Raw genomic sequence first — 13,162 nt, 5'->3', positions numbered from 1 at the left:
CCCCTTGTGCGTTTGTGCTCTGAATCTTCCACCACTTGCCTCACTCACCTAAGGGAGGGCCACTGTCATGCTTTATCTCCACATCCTCATCAGCTGCAGGGCTCAGATCTTCTGTTTCTGTCTCTCTGAGTGAAGGCACACAAGAGACAGTCACAGATCCTGTTCAAAAGGAGAGAGAGAGAGAGAGAAAGAGATAGAGAGAGAGAGAGAGAGAGAGAGAGAGAGAGAGAGAGAGAGAGAGAGAGAGGTGAAGAAGTGTCATCTGTGGTCCTTTTGTCAGGGTCTACTATAGCAGAGCATTATTACTATTTTTAAAGTTAATAATAAACTTAATTAATAAAAGTAAATGAAACGTTTAATAAAAAAATTATTCAAACCAGCCTCATGAATTCCAACAAAATTTACTAGGTATTATTTAAAACTAAAAATGCTACCGAGGGTAGGATCCTTGAATGTTATTTAAGAAGTGTTCTTTATAAACTAAAGTAATATATTTAAATTAGTTATTTCATGACATTTAACATGATAAGTTTATCTGCTAGAACATTTTATTCCATTAGCTCTAGGTTAATAATATTTACATTTAGGGGGTCATTCCGACCCTGGCGGTAAAAACCGCCAGGGCCGGGGACCGCGGATGCACCGCCAACAGGCTGGCGGTGCATCCTTGGGCATTCTGACCGCGGCGGTACAGCCGCGGTCAGAAACGGGAAACCGGCGGTGTCCCGCCGGTTTCCCGCCGCCCTAGGGAATCCTCCATGGCGGCGCTGCAGGCAGCGCCGCCATGGGGATTCCGACCCCTTACCGCCAGCCTGGCTCTGGCGGTTTGGACCGCCAGAACCTGGCTGGCGGTAACGGGTGTCGTGGGGCCCCTGGGGGCCCCTGCAGTGCCCATGCCAATGGCATGGGCACTGCAGGGGCCCCCGTAACAGGGCCCCACCAAAATTTTCAGTGTCTGCCATGCAGACACTGAAAATCGCGACGGGTGCAACTGCACCCGTCGCACCCCTTCCACTCCGCCGGCTCCATTCGGAGCCGGCATCCTCATGGAAGGGGGTTTCCCGCTGGGCTGGCGGGCGGCCTTCTGGCGGTCGCCCGCCAGCCCAGCGGGAAACTCAGAATTACCGCGGCGGTCTTTTGACCGCGTAGCGGTATTCTGACGGCGGGACTTTGGCGGGCGGCCTCCGCCGCCCGCCAAAGTCAGAATGACCCGCTTAATCTTTTAAAATATTTACATTAAGTTGTTCCTTATTTTTTTTCCAAGAGTAATACATGTTAGTAATTTTTCTTGCACTTTCCTATATGGCTATCACCAGCCATGCTGTGAAAGTTACTATTACCCTTTGAATTGTTTTCTAGATGCTTCACCCCTGATCAGAGGGGGTGGGAACATGTAAGTCTACATACAGATGTAAATGTACACTTGGAATGATGAACAGTAAAAAGGTGTAGTTTGACATTAAGGCGGAGGAGTAGATTTACACCAGTAAATGTACCTTCAGGAACAGGCCACTAAATAGCTTTTCAACACAACAGCAGCAGTAGGGTGTAAATTCACTAATTCCAATACCCTGTTAATGTCATTGCCATAAACTCCAGAGGCTCCTTTCTAAACTACACCAACATTAGAAGGCTGTTTTGTTGTCATTAAACCCGTTCAGAACAAAAGGATGGTTTCCTCAATACCCAGGTGTAGGTGAGCAGGGTTTATTAACAGCTCTAGAAAAGATCTGGGCAGTCATATTGTTGTTTCACCATGCCGATTAACATTAGGCTCAATCGGTACGCTCCCTTTAAATCTTTGATGCCTCGTTGCAAAGGACTGGCCGCAGAGGTTCGCTTTTTTGACAAACTATGAAAGGGAGATTTGTTGGAAAGGTACCTCCAGCACTAAAGCCTGGCATGCTGGACTGCCTCAGACCATGCTGTGCTGGACTGTCGCGGTGCTCGCTATGCTGGACTCTTGCAGGTTGTTACAAATGGGGTCTCTGGTTGACATTCAGTTTGCACTCTTTCCAAGCAGGGGCCCTCACTCTAGGCAGTGTAAGGGAGATACACTCCTAGGATAACCCCTGCTCACCCCCTTGGTAGCTTGGCACAAGCAGTCAGGCTTATCTCAAAGGTAATGTGTTAAGTATGTGTACCAAAAAAACACAGTAACACAGTGAAAACACTACAAAATGGACACCACACCAATTTAGAAAAATAGCAAATATTTATCTAAATCAAACAAGACCAACACGATAAAAATCCAACATACACAAGTAAAGATATGCATTTGTCAATAACAAACACAAAAATAGTGCCTAGAAGTACAAATGCTGCAATTTGATGTTAATACGTCGTCGTGACGGAGTAGTTTCCCACAATGCGACGCCACGGGTGCCAGTTATGGAGTCATATGGATCCCTAGGTACAGTACCTTAAGCAAAAGTGAACAAACAAGCTGGTGCATGGAGTCAGAGAGAGAGGAGTCGCTGGAGCCGAGGAGGCATCGGTTTTGGTACTTGAAGGCAAAGGAGCAGAAGCGTCTGGTCCTTGCTGTGGAGTGTTGGAGGTGAGGCGGCGTTGGTTGCGAGGTGTCGGTCCCTTACACCTCCAGCAGGGTCCATTTCCGGTGAAATCAAGATGCTGTGGGGCGACCTTATGGGATCAAGATCACGCCAAATGGTCACAAGTGATGTGACAGAGTCACACTCCGATCTCACGAGTTCTTGGGGACGTCAGCAGCTGCACTGACGTTGGGCCTGTGTTGACGGTAGGTCGTTGTGGCTTGGCGAAGGCCACGGATCCAGGTGCAGGTGGCATCATGGGTTTCGGGCAGCAGCAACCTTTGCGAAGTCGCACGGAGTTGTCCGAAGTCGTTTCATGGGAAATTTCACCAGATTTCACTTCCAGGGGCCCAGGAACTGGAATGGCACCCTCTGGCAAGCTAGAGTCCACAGCAAGCAGACTCAGAGACTGGTTTGTGAAGTCTTTACTGTTCCTGAGACTTCAAAACAGGAGCCAAACTCAGTCCAAGCCCTTGGAGATACCTCTCAAGCAGGAATATATCACAAAGTCCAGTCTTTGTCCCCTTTCTCAGGAAGAAGCAGTAACTGCGGGATAGCCCAACAAAGCGTAGGCACAGGCAGAGGCAGAACTTCTCCTTCAGCTCTTCTCCTGGCAGAGGTTACTCTTGAATCCCTGAAGTAATCTAAAAGACTGGGGTTTTGGTTCTAATACTTACACCCCTTTCTGCCTTTAAAGTTGCCCAACTTCAAAGAAAAGTCTCTGTTGTTTATAGGATCCTGCCTTGCCGAGGCCCAGCTCCAGACACACACCATGGGGTTGGAGACTGCTTTGTGTGAGGGCAGGCCCAGCCCATTCAAGTGTAAGTGACCACTCCTCCCTCCATTCTAGCTCTGATGACCCATTAGGATATGCAGGCTACACCCAAGCTCCCTTTGTGTCAATGTTTAGAGGGGATTCACAAACAGCCCAACTGTCAGTCTGACCCAGACAAGTAATCCACAAACAGGCAGAGTCACAGAATGGTTTAAGAAAGAAAATGCCTAGTATCCAAAAGTGGCATTTCCAAATTAACAATCTAAAAACCAACTTCACTAAAATATGTATTTTGAAATTGTGAGCTCAGAGACCCCAAACCCCAAATCTCCATCTGCTCCCAATCGAAACTGCACTTAAATGTTATTTAAAGGCAGCCCCCATGTTAGCCTATGGGAGAGATAGGCCTTGCAACAGTGAAAAACGAATTTAGCAGTATTTCACTGTTAGGACATGTAACAACACACTAGCCTATGCCCTACCTTCAACATACACTGCACCCTGCCCGTGGGGCTATCTAGGGCCTACCTTATGGGTGCCTTACTTTTATAAAAGGGAAGGTTTGAGTCTGGCAAGTGGGTACACTTGCCAAGCCGAATTGGCAGTTTAAAGCTGCACACACAGATACTGCATTGGCCGGTCTGAGCCATGTTTACAGGGCCACTAATGTGGGTGGCACAATCAGTGCTGCAGGCCCACTAGTAGCATTTGATTTACAGGCTCTGGGGACTTCTAGTGCACTTTACTAGGGACTTACAGTAAATCAAATATGCCAATCATGAAAAAGCCAATTACACATACAATTTACACAGGGAGCACTTGCACTTTTTGCACTGGTCAGCAGTAGTAAAGTACCCAAAGTAACAACACCAGAAAAAACAGAGTCCAGCACACAGTCAACACATGGAAAGCAGAGGCAAAAATAAAACAGGGGAGACCACACCAAGGCTGCCAGGTCTAACACAGGGTATGTTATGTTGGAGTGCTGCAGCGCATGTTATGTTGGACTGTCGCAGCACATGGTATGTTGGACTGTCATAGCACATGCTATAGTGTACTGTTACAGGGGATGCTATGTTCGACTGTCACAGCTCATGCTGTGTTGGACTGTGATAGAGCATGTTATGTTGGACTGTTGCAGCACATGCTATGTTGGACTATCGCACAGCATGCTAGGTTGGACTGTTGCAGCACATGATATGTTGGACTATCACAGCGCATGCTATGTTGGACTGCTGCAGCTTGGACTGTCAGAGCACATGTTATGCTAGACTAATGCAGCACATGCTATCCTGGACTGCCTCAGAGCATGCTACTTGGACTGTTGCATCACATGCTATGTTGGACTGCCTCACAGCATGCTATATTGGAGTGCCTCAGAGCATGCTATGTTGGACTCTGGTGGCACATGCTATGTTGGACTGCTGCAGCATATGCTATGTTGGACTGCTCCAGCACAAGCTATGCTGGACTGCTGCAGCACAAGCTATGCTGGACTGCTGCAGCACATGCTATGCTGGACTGTTGCAGCACATGCTATGCGTTGGACTGTTGCAGCACATGCTATGCGTTGGACTGTTGCAGCACATGCTATGCGTTGGACTGTTGCAGCACATGCTATGCGTTGCACTGTTGCAGCACATGCTATGCGTTGGACTGCTGCAGCACAAGCTGTGTTGGACTGCTGCAGCACAAGCTGTGTTGGACTGCTGCAGCACAAGCTATGTTGGACTGTTGCAGTACATGCCATGCTGAACTGTTGCAGTACATGCCATGTTGGACTATTGCAGTACATGCCATGTTGGACGGTTGCAGTACATGCCATGTTGGACAGTTGAAGTACATGCCATGTTGGGCTGTTGCAGCGCATGCCATGTTGGACTGTTGCAGCGCATGCTATGTTGGACTGTTGCAGCGCATGCTATTTTGGACTTCTGCAGCGCATGCTATTTTGGACTGCTGTAGCACAAGTAAGGTTGGACTGCTGCAGCGCATGCTATTTTGGACTGCTGCAGCACAAGTAAGGTTGGACTGTTGCAGCACAAGTAAGGTTGGACTGTTGCAGTGCATGCTATATTGGACTGTTGCACTGCATGCTATGTTGGACTATTGTGGCACAAGTAAGGTTTGACTGTTGAAGCGTGTGCTATGTTTGGACTGTTGCAGCACAAGCTATGTTGGACTGTGGCAGTGCATGCTATGTTGGACTGTCGCAGCGCATGTTATGTTGGACTGTCGCAGCGCATGTTATGTTGGACTGACGCAGCGCATGTTATGTTGGACTGACGCAGCGCATGTTATGTTGGACTGACGCAGCGCATGTTATGTTGCACTGTCACAACACATGCTATGTTGGACTGCCTTAACATACTGTTGCTATATATATTTGTTGATGTGATTAAACTATGGTCTATAGTTCCTATAAGGGTTTGGCCCAGCAGCCTGCATTTTCACACTGTTCATGCCCTTTATTTTTAAGTGACAATCACTGTATTTTAATAGTTCTGGCATTAGCCAAGACTTTTGGATTTTTCTAAAACGTGTACAATGTACTTAGATAGAGGGGCCCTCTGCCAGCTCTCTTCACCCACTGGTCTGTGGTTGTATCACTCACCCGCTTCCTCCCCGCAGCACACACATGGGGTCAGCCTACTTCAGCCGCTGGTTCACTTCAGTTTCACTGACTGCATCTTGCACACTCACAAGCGGCACATCCACACAGACCGCACCTCCCTTCACGAGGGCAATGTGTGGGGTTTCCGAGCCCAAAAGCTTTTTTGCCTGCAGCAAATGATTTCTATTTTTAGAGCGATAAGGGCCCGACATAGCTATATTGCCCTACACACCACATCACACGGGCTCCGTCTTGTACTCACAGGTACTTGTATGGCGCTCGCTGCGGTATCCCAGCACCCACAGACCATGCTTCACGCCTACAGATCACAAACCACAACACCGACAGCCATGGCACTATTCTGTGTAAACACATACCTGGGATGGCTGGTGATATATCCGATGTCACACTCCCTCCTTCCAGTGTGTCTGTGAGAGCCGCCCCACCTGCGCTGAGAGTATCCCATCTGAGGCATGATGTGGGCACCGATGGACTTTGTGCATTAATGCATGGTGGTGCCGGCTTGTAACCATCCTCCTGTGCATCAGGACGCACCGGCTGCTGGCACTGGTTCCTCTGTGGACCACCACCGGACCATGGTTCTGGTTGTAGGGGTCCGTCTGCCTCCTGTTCACCAGGACGCACTGTCTTCTGGCGCTGGTTCCACTCTGAGCCACCAAGAGACAATGCTTCTGGTTTTAGGTGTTTACCTGGGTCCTTCCCACCTGGAAACACTAGCTGCAAGCTTTGGTGTTGCTGTGGTCCAGGCCCTTCAGGAAACACTGGTTCTTTGCATGGGTCCCGCTGCAGGTCCTGTCCGGCTGGAGACACTGGAAGCATGTTGAGGTCTCGCCCACCAGGCAGCCCTGGTTGTATGCTCAGGTCCTTCTGCCGGGCCAGCCTAGTTTGGAGCACCAGCTTTCTATGTTGGTCCTTCTGTGGGCCATGCACCTCTGGAGATTGTGGCTTCATGAAATGACTGACCTGTGGGTCCCAACTACCAACAGACAAGGGCTCTTGCTTCAAGTGTTCATCTAGCTCATGCTCACTTGAAAACATGAGTTGTGTGCCAGGGCCTCGCACTGGTTCGTGATTATCAGAAAAGACTGCTTGAAGACTCCGGCTAGGATCCCCTGGGCTTGCAGGATGAGAGGTTGGAGAGGACCTGGTGAATGTAAAATCTCTGATGCCTGCTGGGCTCACCGCCTCCAAAGAACCTGCTCCATTCTCTAGGAAAACACCACCCTTTTCTACCCAGATTCTTTCCATAAGATTTGCAACTCTAGAAGGGACATCTTCCATTGAGTTCTGCAAGTGATCTAGTTTGGCTTCCAACCTCTCTAGCATGGCTAACACTAACACAGACGGGGGGTGCCCCATGTGCGTCTCCGGCTTATCATCACTGTGAGCTTCGGAGGCTGTGTTAGGGGCGGCGCCGGTCCTGCATAAAATTGTGTTGCAGTGGTTCACATTCTTCTCCAAAGTATTTCTGAGGAAGGTTTCTTGGCAGGACCCTAAAAGTAGGGCGTCTGGTATTGGTAGCTTTCCAACCTCTTTGCGGAGTGTCCACGCACACCTCTGTGACCCCAGGTTCTTGGCGCCTCCAGGCTGGTGGACTTCTTCAGGCCGAGGTCTTGCAGCGGAGAAGTTTTGACTTGGAAAGGCTGCAAGCGTTGCTCTCAGAGGTTCTGGTGGATTTGGGACTTTTTCGTTATTCTGTGTATCCTGCATTCTCCACATTCTGAATGTTGCTGTTCTGCTTTCCAGTGTCTGCAAAGGGGATAAAAAAAGAACAGAAAACATTTTAAAACAAAGAAAACTAAGGCAAAGTGCTCCATCCAGTTGAGTACGGCTCCCTCTGTTCTACTTTTAAGACTTAAGTAAAAACAATGATCTATCACTTTCCATCGTCAGGCAGCTAAATTGATAATCAATGGTTCATGCTGGAAAAATGTGGAGGGTCTGTTAAGAGTGGAAATACCTGCTCAGAAACAAGCACCTCTCCGAGATACCATCGGCAGAAGCCAAAAGGTTGTGCTAAATGTGTAGACCTAATTTAAAAAGGAGACTGGAAAGGCTGGTGTATAGACATGGAGTGAGGGAACCTAAACAGGTCATATGAAGAACTTGCGATGGATGGGCGTCATTAGCATGTAATGTCACGTGGATCCGTAGAGCACTGCTTCACACCCGTGAGAGTACCCAAGCGCTGAGTAGATGTGTGGTGAGGTGGGCCTGAGTACAGGTAGTCCGGATGGTCTTGCGAGAAGATGAATTGAATAACCAGATCTTCAGCTTCTTGCAGAATTCAAGAAGGGAGGAAGAGGCGCCTGTGGGTTGGGGTAGGTCGTTCTAATGATTTGACCGCTTGGTAGGAGAACAATCAACCTCCCGTTCTGCTTCTGTGGATGCGGGATGCGTGTGCATGTAAGAGTGATGGTGAGTGAACTTGTCTGTGGGTTCTTGGAAGTGAAGTGAAGCTGGGGGCCCCGTATTGTGGAGTGACTTAGGTGTGTGTGAGAAGTTAGAAGTGGCCGTGCTTCTGGTTGGGGAGTCAGGGGAGCTCCCTGGGGAGGGGTGTTATGTGGGTTCGGCACGGGAGGTCAAGGGCAGGTTTTGTGGTAGAGTTTGGGTGGGTTGAGTCTGTGAAGGAGAAGGGTTGGGCTGCTGGCGTAGAGTGTGCTGTCGTAGTCTAATCTGCTTGTGATTCGGGCCTGCGTGATGGTACGTCTGGTGTCCAGGGAGAGCCACCTTTACTGCCCATGTCTCAGAGCAGACCTGCATCACCTCAAAAGAACATCAGATTGGATCGAGAGGGCCTGCCAAAGCACCAAGTAACGTGGTCAGGAAGCAACACAAACTGCACAGCTCAAGAGTTGGAAAAGACCAAACCATACAACTGCACAGCGACCCCGCTGCAAAGCATTAAAGAGTGGCTATGAACTCCAATCACAAAGGCTACTGTCTTAGTGCAACTTATCACGCTTAGTTTATCAACTAAACTCTGCTTAATCAAACTACATCTGATGGCACCTGAATGAGTAGTTACTCAGCAACATATGTAAAACATACCTCCTGTAACCCACAAATAACTGCCAATGTCCTGAAATCCAACCACACAGCCCGTCACATGCTCTGCTTGTTCCATTCAAAGCTCTATTGTTTAGCTTTCTTAGGCTTACTATATAAACAGAACTTAACCGATCTGCATTATTCATAAGTGCGCCTCATTAAATAGATAAACTTTAAAAACTGTAAACTTCGCACTTGTATAGCGCACTACTCACCCGTTAGGGTCTCAAGGCGCTGCACGCATACCCCTGTGGAACCCCTCCTGGCTTTTCCCTGTGAGGCGCCCACTCCTGGAAAGCCCCAGGGTGAGGCCCGGCATCCAAATCCTGTCAGGGCCGTTGTAGAGATTAAGCAAGCTATTGCCCAGAGTTACAGAGTGGGACCCATTAATTAGATTAGGCACTGAGGCGAGAATTATCTGGTCCAAGGCAATGGAGCCCAAGACCCGCGAGGCAGGAATTGAACCCCCGAGGTGGGAATAGATCATTACCAACTTTAATCAATTTACAGCACTTAAAAATAATCCAAGAAGTAGCTCTTGAGAGCAGGAAGACAGGTTTATCACACTCACTACAGACATTTATTTGAAAAAATATGCATACTAAAGTGCAAATTCCCAACATTTTGCAAGGAAGAGTGGTAATGTAAACTAGCAGGCCTGATTTAGAGTTTGGCAGAGAGGGTACTTCGTCTAAACTGCGGCAGAGTCCCCGGTATGCCACCCGAAGCTCACGGGTCAACCACCTGAATTACAGGCAGGGGTGGACTTTTAGTACCTAGAGGACAGAGCCTACTCTGGATAGCGCCCCCACAGCCTGACGGACTAGGGCCACCGGAGCTTTGGCAATTCGACTGCCCACTGAATTTTAAGTGGGCGGTTGAGTGGCCAGTTTTCACTGTCCATCACCTCTGGGTACAACCTGCTGGTAAGGGACAGTGAAAACTCTGAAATGATCCCACGCGCCAGGGAAGGCCGCTCCTACGGTACAAGGGTCATTCATTTCTGAGCAGGAGTTTACTTTTGGAAAAACAAAAACATGTTAAAAGTTTGCCACCCATCTGCATGTTGATGGTGCCATCCATCAGACTTTTAAGACACTGACAGGAACCACCATGACGCTGGTTCCTGCCCATCACTAGAGATGTCCGCAGGGCTGGTGGACATCTCTGAATGTGGAGGACAGGAGGACAGGACCTCCGTCAATGCGACCGCTCTCCTCCAGATACAGTAGAAATTGTACCCAGCACTATACGCCAGACCTAGAGTGCCCCGTGCCACTGATACAAACACATTTTTAGTGTTCAGTAGAGCCTTACACAACACAGAATTGCAAAATTGCAAAGTTCCTACGCGCCGTACCTGGTGAGTGGAGAGGATGTGGTCTCACTTCTTATCCCAGCTCCACCTTCAGCTAGTGGTGCCCGGACTTTAACCCGAGTCACATCAGAGAGGCCCAGAGCGGATGTGACCTATATAGTGAGACACACCTAACAAGGAGCCAGGGGAAGTCTTGGGGCGCCTAAGGGGTCCCACGCTGGTGCCATTTCACCCTCCGCCACGTCAAGGTCCACACACGAGGGCAGGACACAGGCATCCATGCTGGAGAGGTCAGTGTGGGAGGAATACCCGGAGTATGAGGAGACACCCACACGAGTGGAGAAGAGTCCCACGTGTGAGACCCCTGTGACAGTCCCAAGTGTGAGACCCCTGGGAGAGTCCCACGAGTGAGACCCCTGGGAGAGTCCCACGAGTGAGACCCCTGGGAGAGTCCCACGTGTGAGGCCCCTGGGAGAGTCCCACGTGTGAGGCCCCTGGGAGAGTCCCACGTGTGAGGCCCCTGGGACAGTCCCACGTGTGAGGTCCCTGGGACAGTCCCACGTGTGAGACCCCTGGGAGAGTCTCACAGTCCCACGTATGAGACCCCTAGGAGAGTACCACGTGTGAGACCCCTGGGAGAGTCCCACGAGTGAGACCCCTGGGAGAGTCCCACGAGTGAGACCCCTGGGAGAGTCCCACGTGTGAGGCCCCTGGGAGAGTCCCACGTGTGAGACCCCTGGGAGACCCCTGGGACAGTCCCACGTGTGAGGTCCCTGGGACAGTCCCACGTGTGAGACCCCTGGGAGAGTCTCACAGTCCCACGTATGAGACCCCTAGGAGAGTACCACGTGTGAGACCCCTGGGAGAGTCCCACGTGTGAGACCCCTGGGAGAGTCAGTGGCCGTGTGCACACATGACCCGCACACTGAGGATGGGGACTCGTGTGTGATCTCACATGTGCTGCATCCTTCAAACCACGAGAACTCACTCAGCATTCACTCTGAGGGGAAGGCAGCCACTGCTGAACTGCTGAGTGTTCAGGAAGGGCTCAGTCCCTCCCTGGACTGCTCCAGCTCTGCCAAGCCCAAGCCAAGGGGCCAAAACAGGTTTAGCAAACACCAGTGCACGTGTGGCTCACGGGGCCTGATGGGCAGGTGGGGGCAGGTGGGGCCTGGTAGGACCTGGTGGGGGCAGGTGGGGGCTGGTAGGACCTGGTGGGGGCAGGTGGGGGCTGGTGGGGGCAGGTGGGTGCAACCAGCTTTGGGGTCACCACCTTGGCATCTAAAGCCAGCAGAGATGTCCACTGGAACCCACAATAGCAAGGGACCCCGACAGCCACTGCTGGGGACCCCGCAGCCTCGGAGTCTGTGAGCACCGCCCCCCAACCCTGCACTCACCGAGGACCACCAGCAAATCTGCAGCCTGCTTTTTTTCTTTTTCGCCAGCTCTCCCCGTTACAGACATTTTACTCTATAATTCCTGGATGATCTTCTTATTGTGTTTGATAAAAAAAAAAAAAAGGAAAAATGAAAAAGAATATAAATCTTGAAAATAACTTCTTTGCAGAACGACCACTTCCGGTAAAAGTGCTGAACGCCCCCAGGGCCCCACCATCAGTGCTCGCTCAGTGGGGATGCAAGGTGACCTAAAACTGGTATCAAACTTCATCATAGTCTCAGAACTTTACCAACACCCGCGGGGCAGCCAGTGATGGGCACAGAGGGAGGCATTCACCCCCACCAGTCCCCACAGACGCATGTCCCCGAGCTGTGGCCCTCACATGGGCGCAGAGGCTGCTGTCCGGGTGCCCCTGGGCTCTGGATATCAAGGGACCTTTGCCAAGCTCTGTGACCCCTTCCATGCCCACAGCGCGCTGGGCAGCCAGTGATGGGCACAGAGGGTGGCATTCACCCACACCCAGTCCCCACAGACCCAGGTCCCCGAGCTGTGGCCCTCACATGGGCGCAGAGGCTGCTGTCCGGGTGCCCCTGGGCTCTGGATATGAAGGGACCTTTGCCAAGCTTTGTGGCCCCTTCCATGCCCACAGCGCGCTGGGCAGCCAGTGATGGGCACAGAGGGTGGCATTCACCCCCACCAGTCCCCACAGACGCAGGTCCCCGAGCTGTGGCCCTCACATGGGCGCAGAGGCTGCTGTCCGGGTGCCCCTGGGCTCTGGATATGAAGGGACCTTTGCCAAGATTTGTGGCCCCTTCCATGCCCACAGCGCGCTGGGCAGCCAGTGATGGGCACAGAGGGTGGCATTCACCCCCACCCAGTCCCCACAGACGCAGGTCCCCGAGCTGTGGCCCTCACATGGGCGCAGAGGCTGCTGTCCGGGTGCCCCTTGGCTCTGGATATCAAGGGACCTTTGCCAAGCTCTGTGACCCCTTCCATGCCCACAGCGCACTGGGCAGCCAGTGATGGGCACAGAGGGTGGCATTCACCCCCACCCAGTCCCCAAAGACCCAGCTCACATGGGCGCAGAGGCTGCTGTCCGGGTGCCCCTAGGCTCTGGATATGAAGGGACCTTTGGCAAGCTTTGTGACCCCTTCCATGCCCACAGCGCACTGGGCAGCCAGTGATGGGCACAGAGGGTGGCATTCACCCACACCCAGTCCCCACAGACGCAGGTCCCCGAGCTGTGGCCCTCACATGGGCGCAGAGGCTGCTGTCCGGGTGCCCTTGGGCTCTGGATATCAAGGGACCTTTGCCAAGCTTTGTGGCCCCTTCCATGCCCACAGCGTGCTGGGCAGCCAGTGATGGGCACACAGGGAGGCATTCACCCACACCCAGTCCCCACAGACGCAGGTCCCCGAGCTGTGGCCCTCACA

The 13,162-nt window shown here is 51.4% G+C and overlaps 1 protein-coding gene across 3 annotated transcripts in view; it reads right to left on the bottom strand.

Moving 5' to 3' along the window:
- The window catches only part of LOC138293770 (uncharacterized), a 50,006-nt gene that overhangs the window by 15,796 nt on the left and 21,048 nt on the right, over positions 1 to 13,162 (bottom strand). For 2 of the 3 annotated variants that reach the window (XM_069233111.1, XM_069233112.1), the window contains exons 2-3: positions 6,319 to 7,711; positions 49 to 159 (exon numbers count right to left, since the gene is read on the bottom strand). In XM_069233111.1, the coding sequence (XP_069089212.1) occupies positions 49 to 159; positions 6,319 to 7,681 (1,474 nt within the window). In that variant the 5' untranslated portion in view covers positions 7,682 to 7,711. The remainder of the gene's footprint in view (positions 1 to 48; positions 160 to 6,318; positions 7,712 to 13,162) is intronic. The other variant, XM_069233113.1, reaches the window with a different exon arrangement.

The sequence above is a fragment of the Pleurodeles waltl genome, chromosome 4_2, assembly GCF_031143425.1.
Source record: "Pleurodeles waltl isolate 20211129_DDA chromosome 4_2, aPleWal1.hap1.20221129, whole genome shotgun sequence".
Classification (NCBI taxonomy): domain Eukaryota; kingdom Metazoa; phylum Chordata; class Amphibia; order Caudata; family Salamandridae; genus Pleurodeles; species Pleurodeles waltl.
This window is presented reverse-complemented; position numbering and strand designations above follow the sequence as displayed.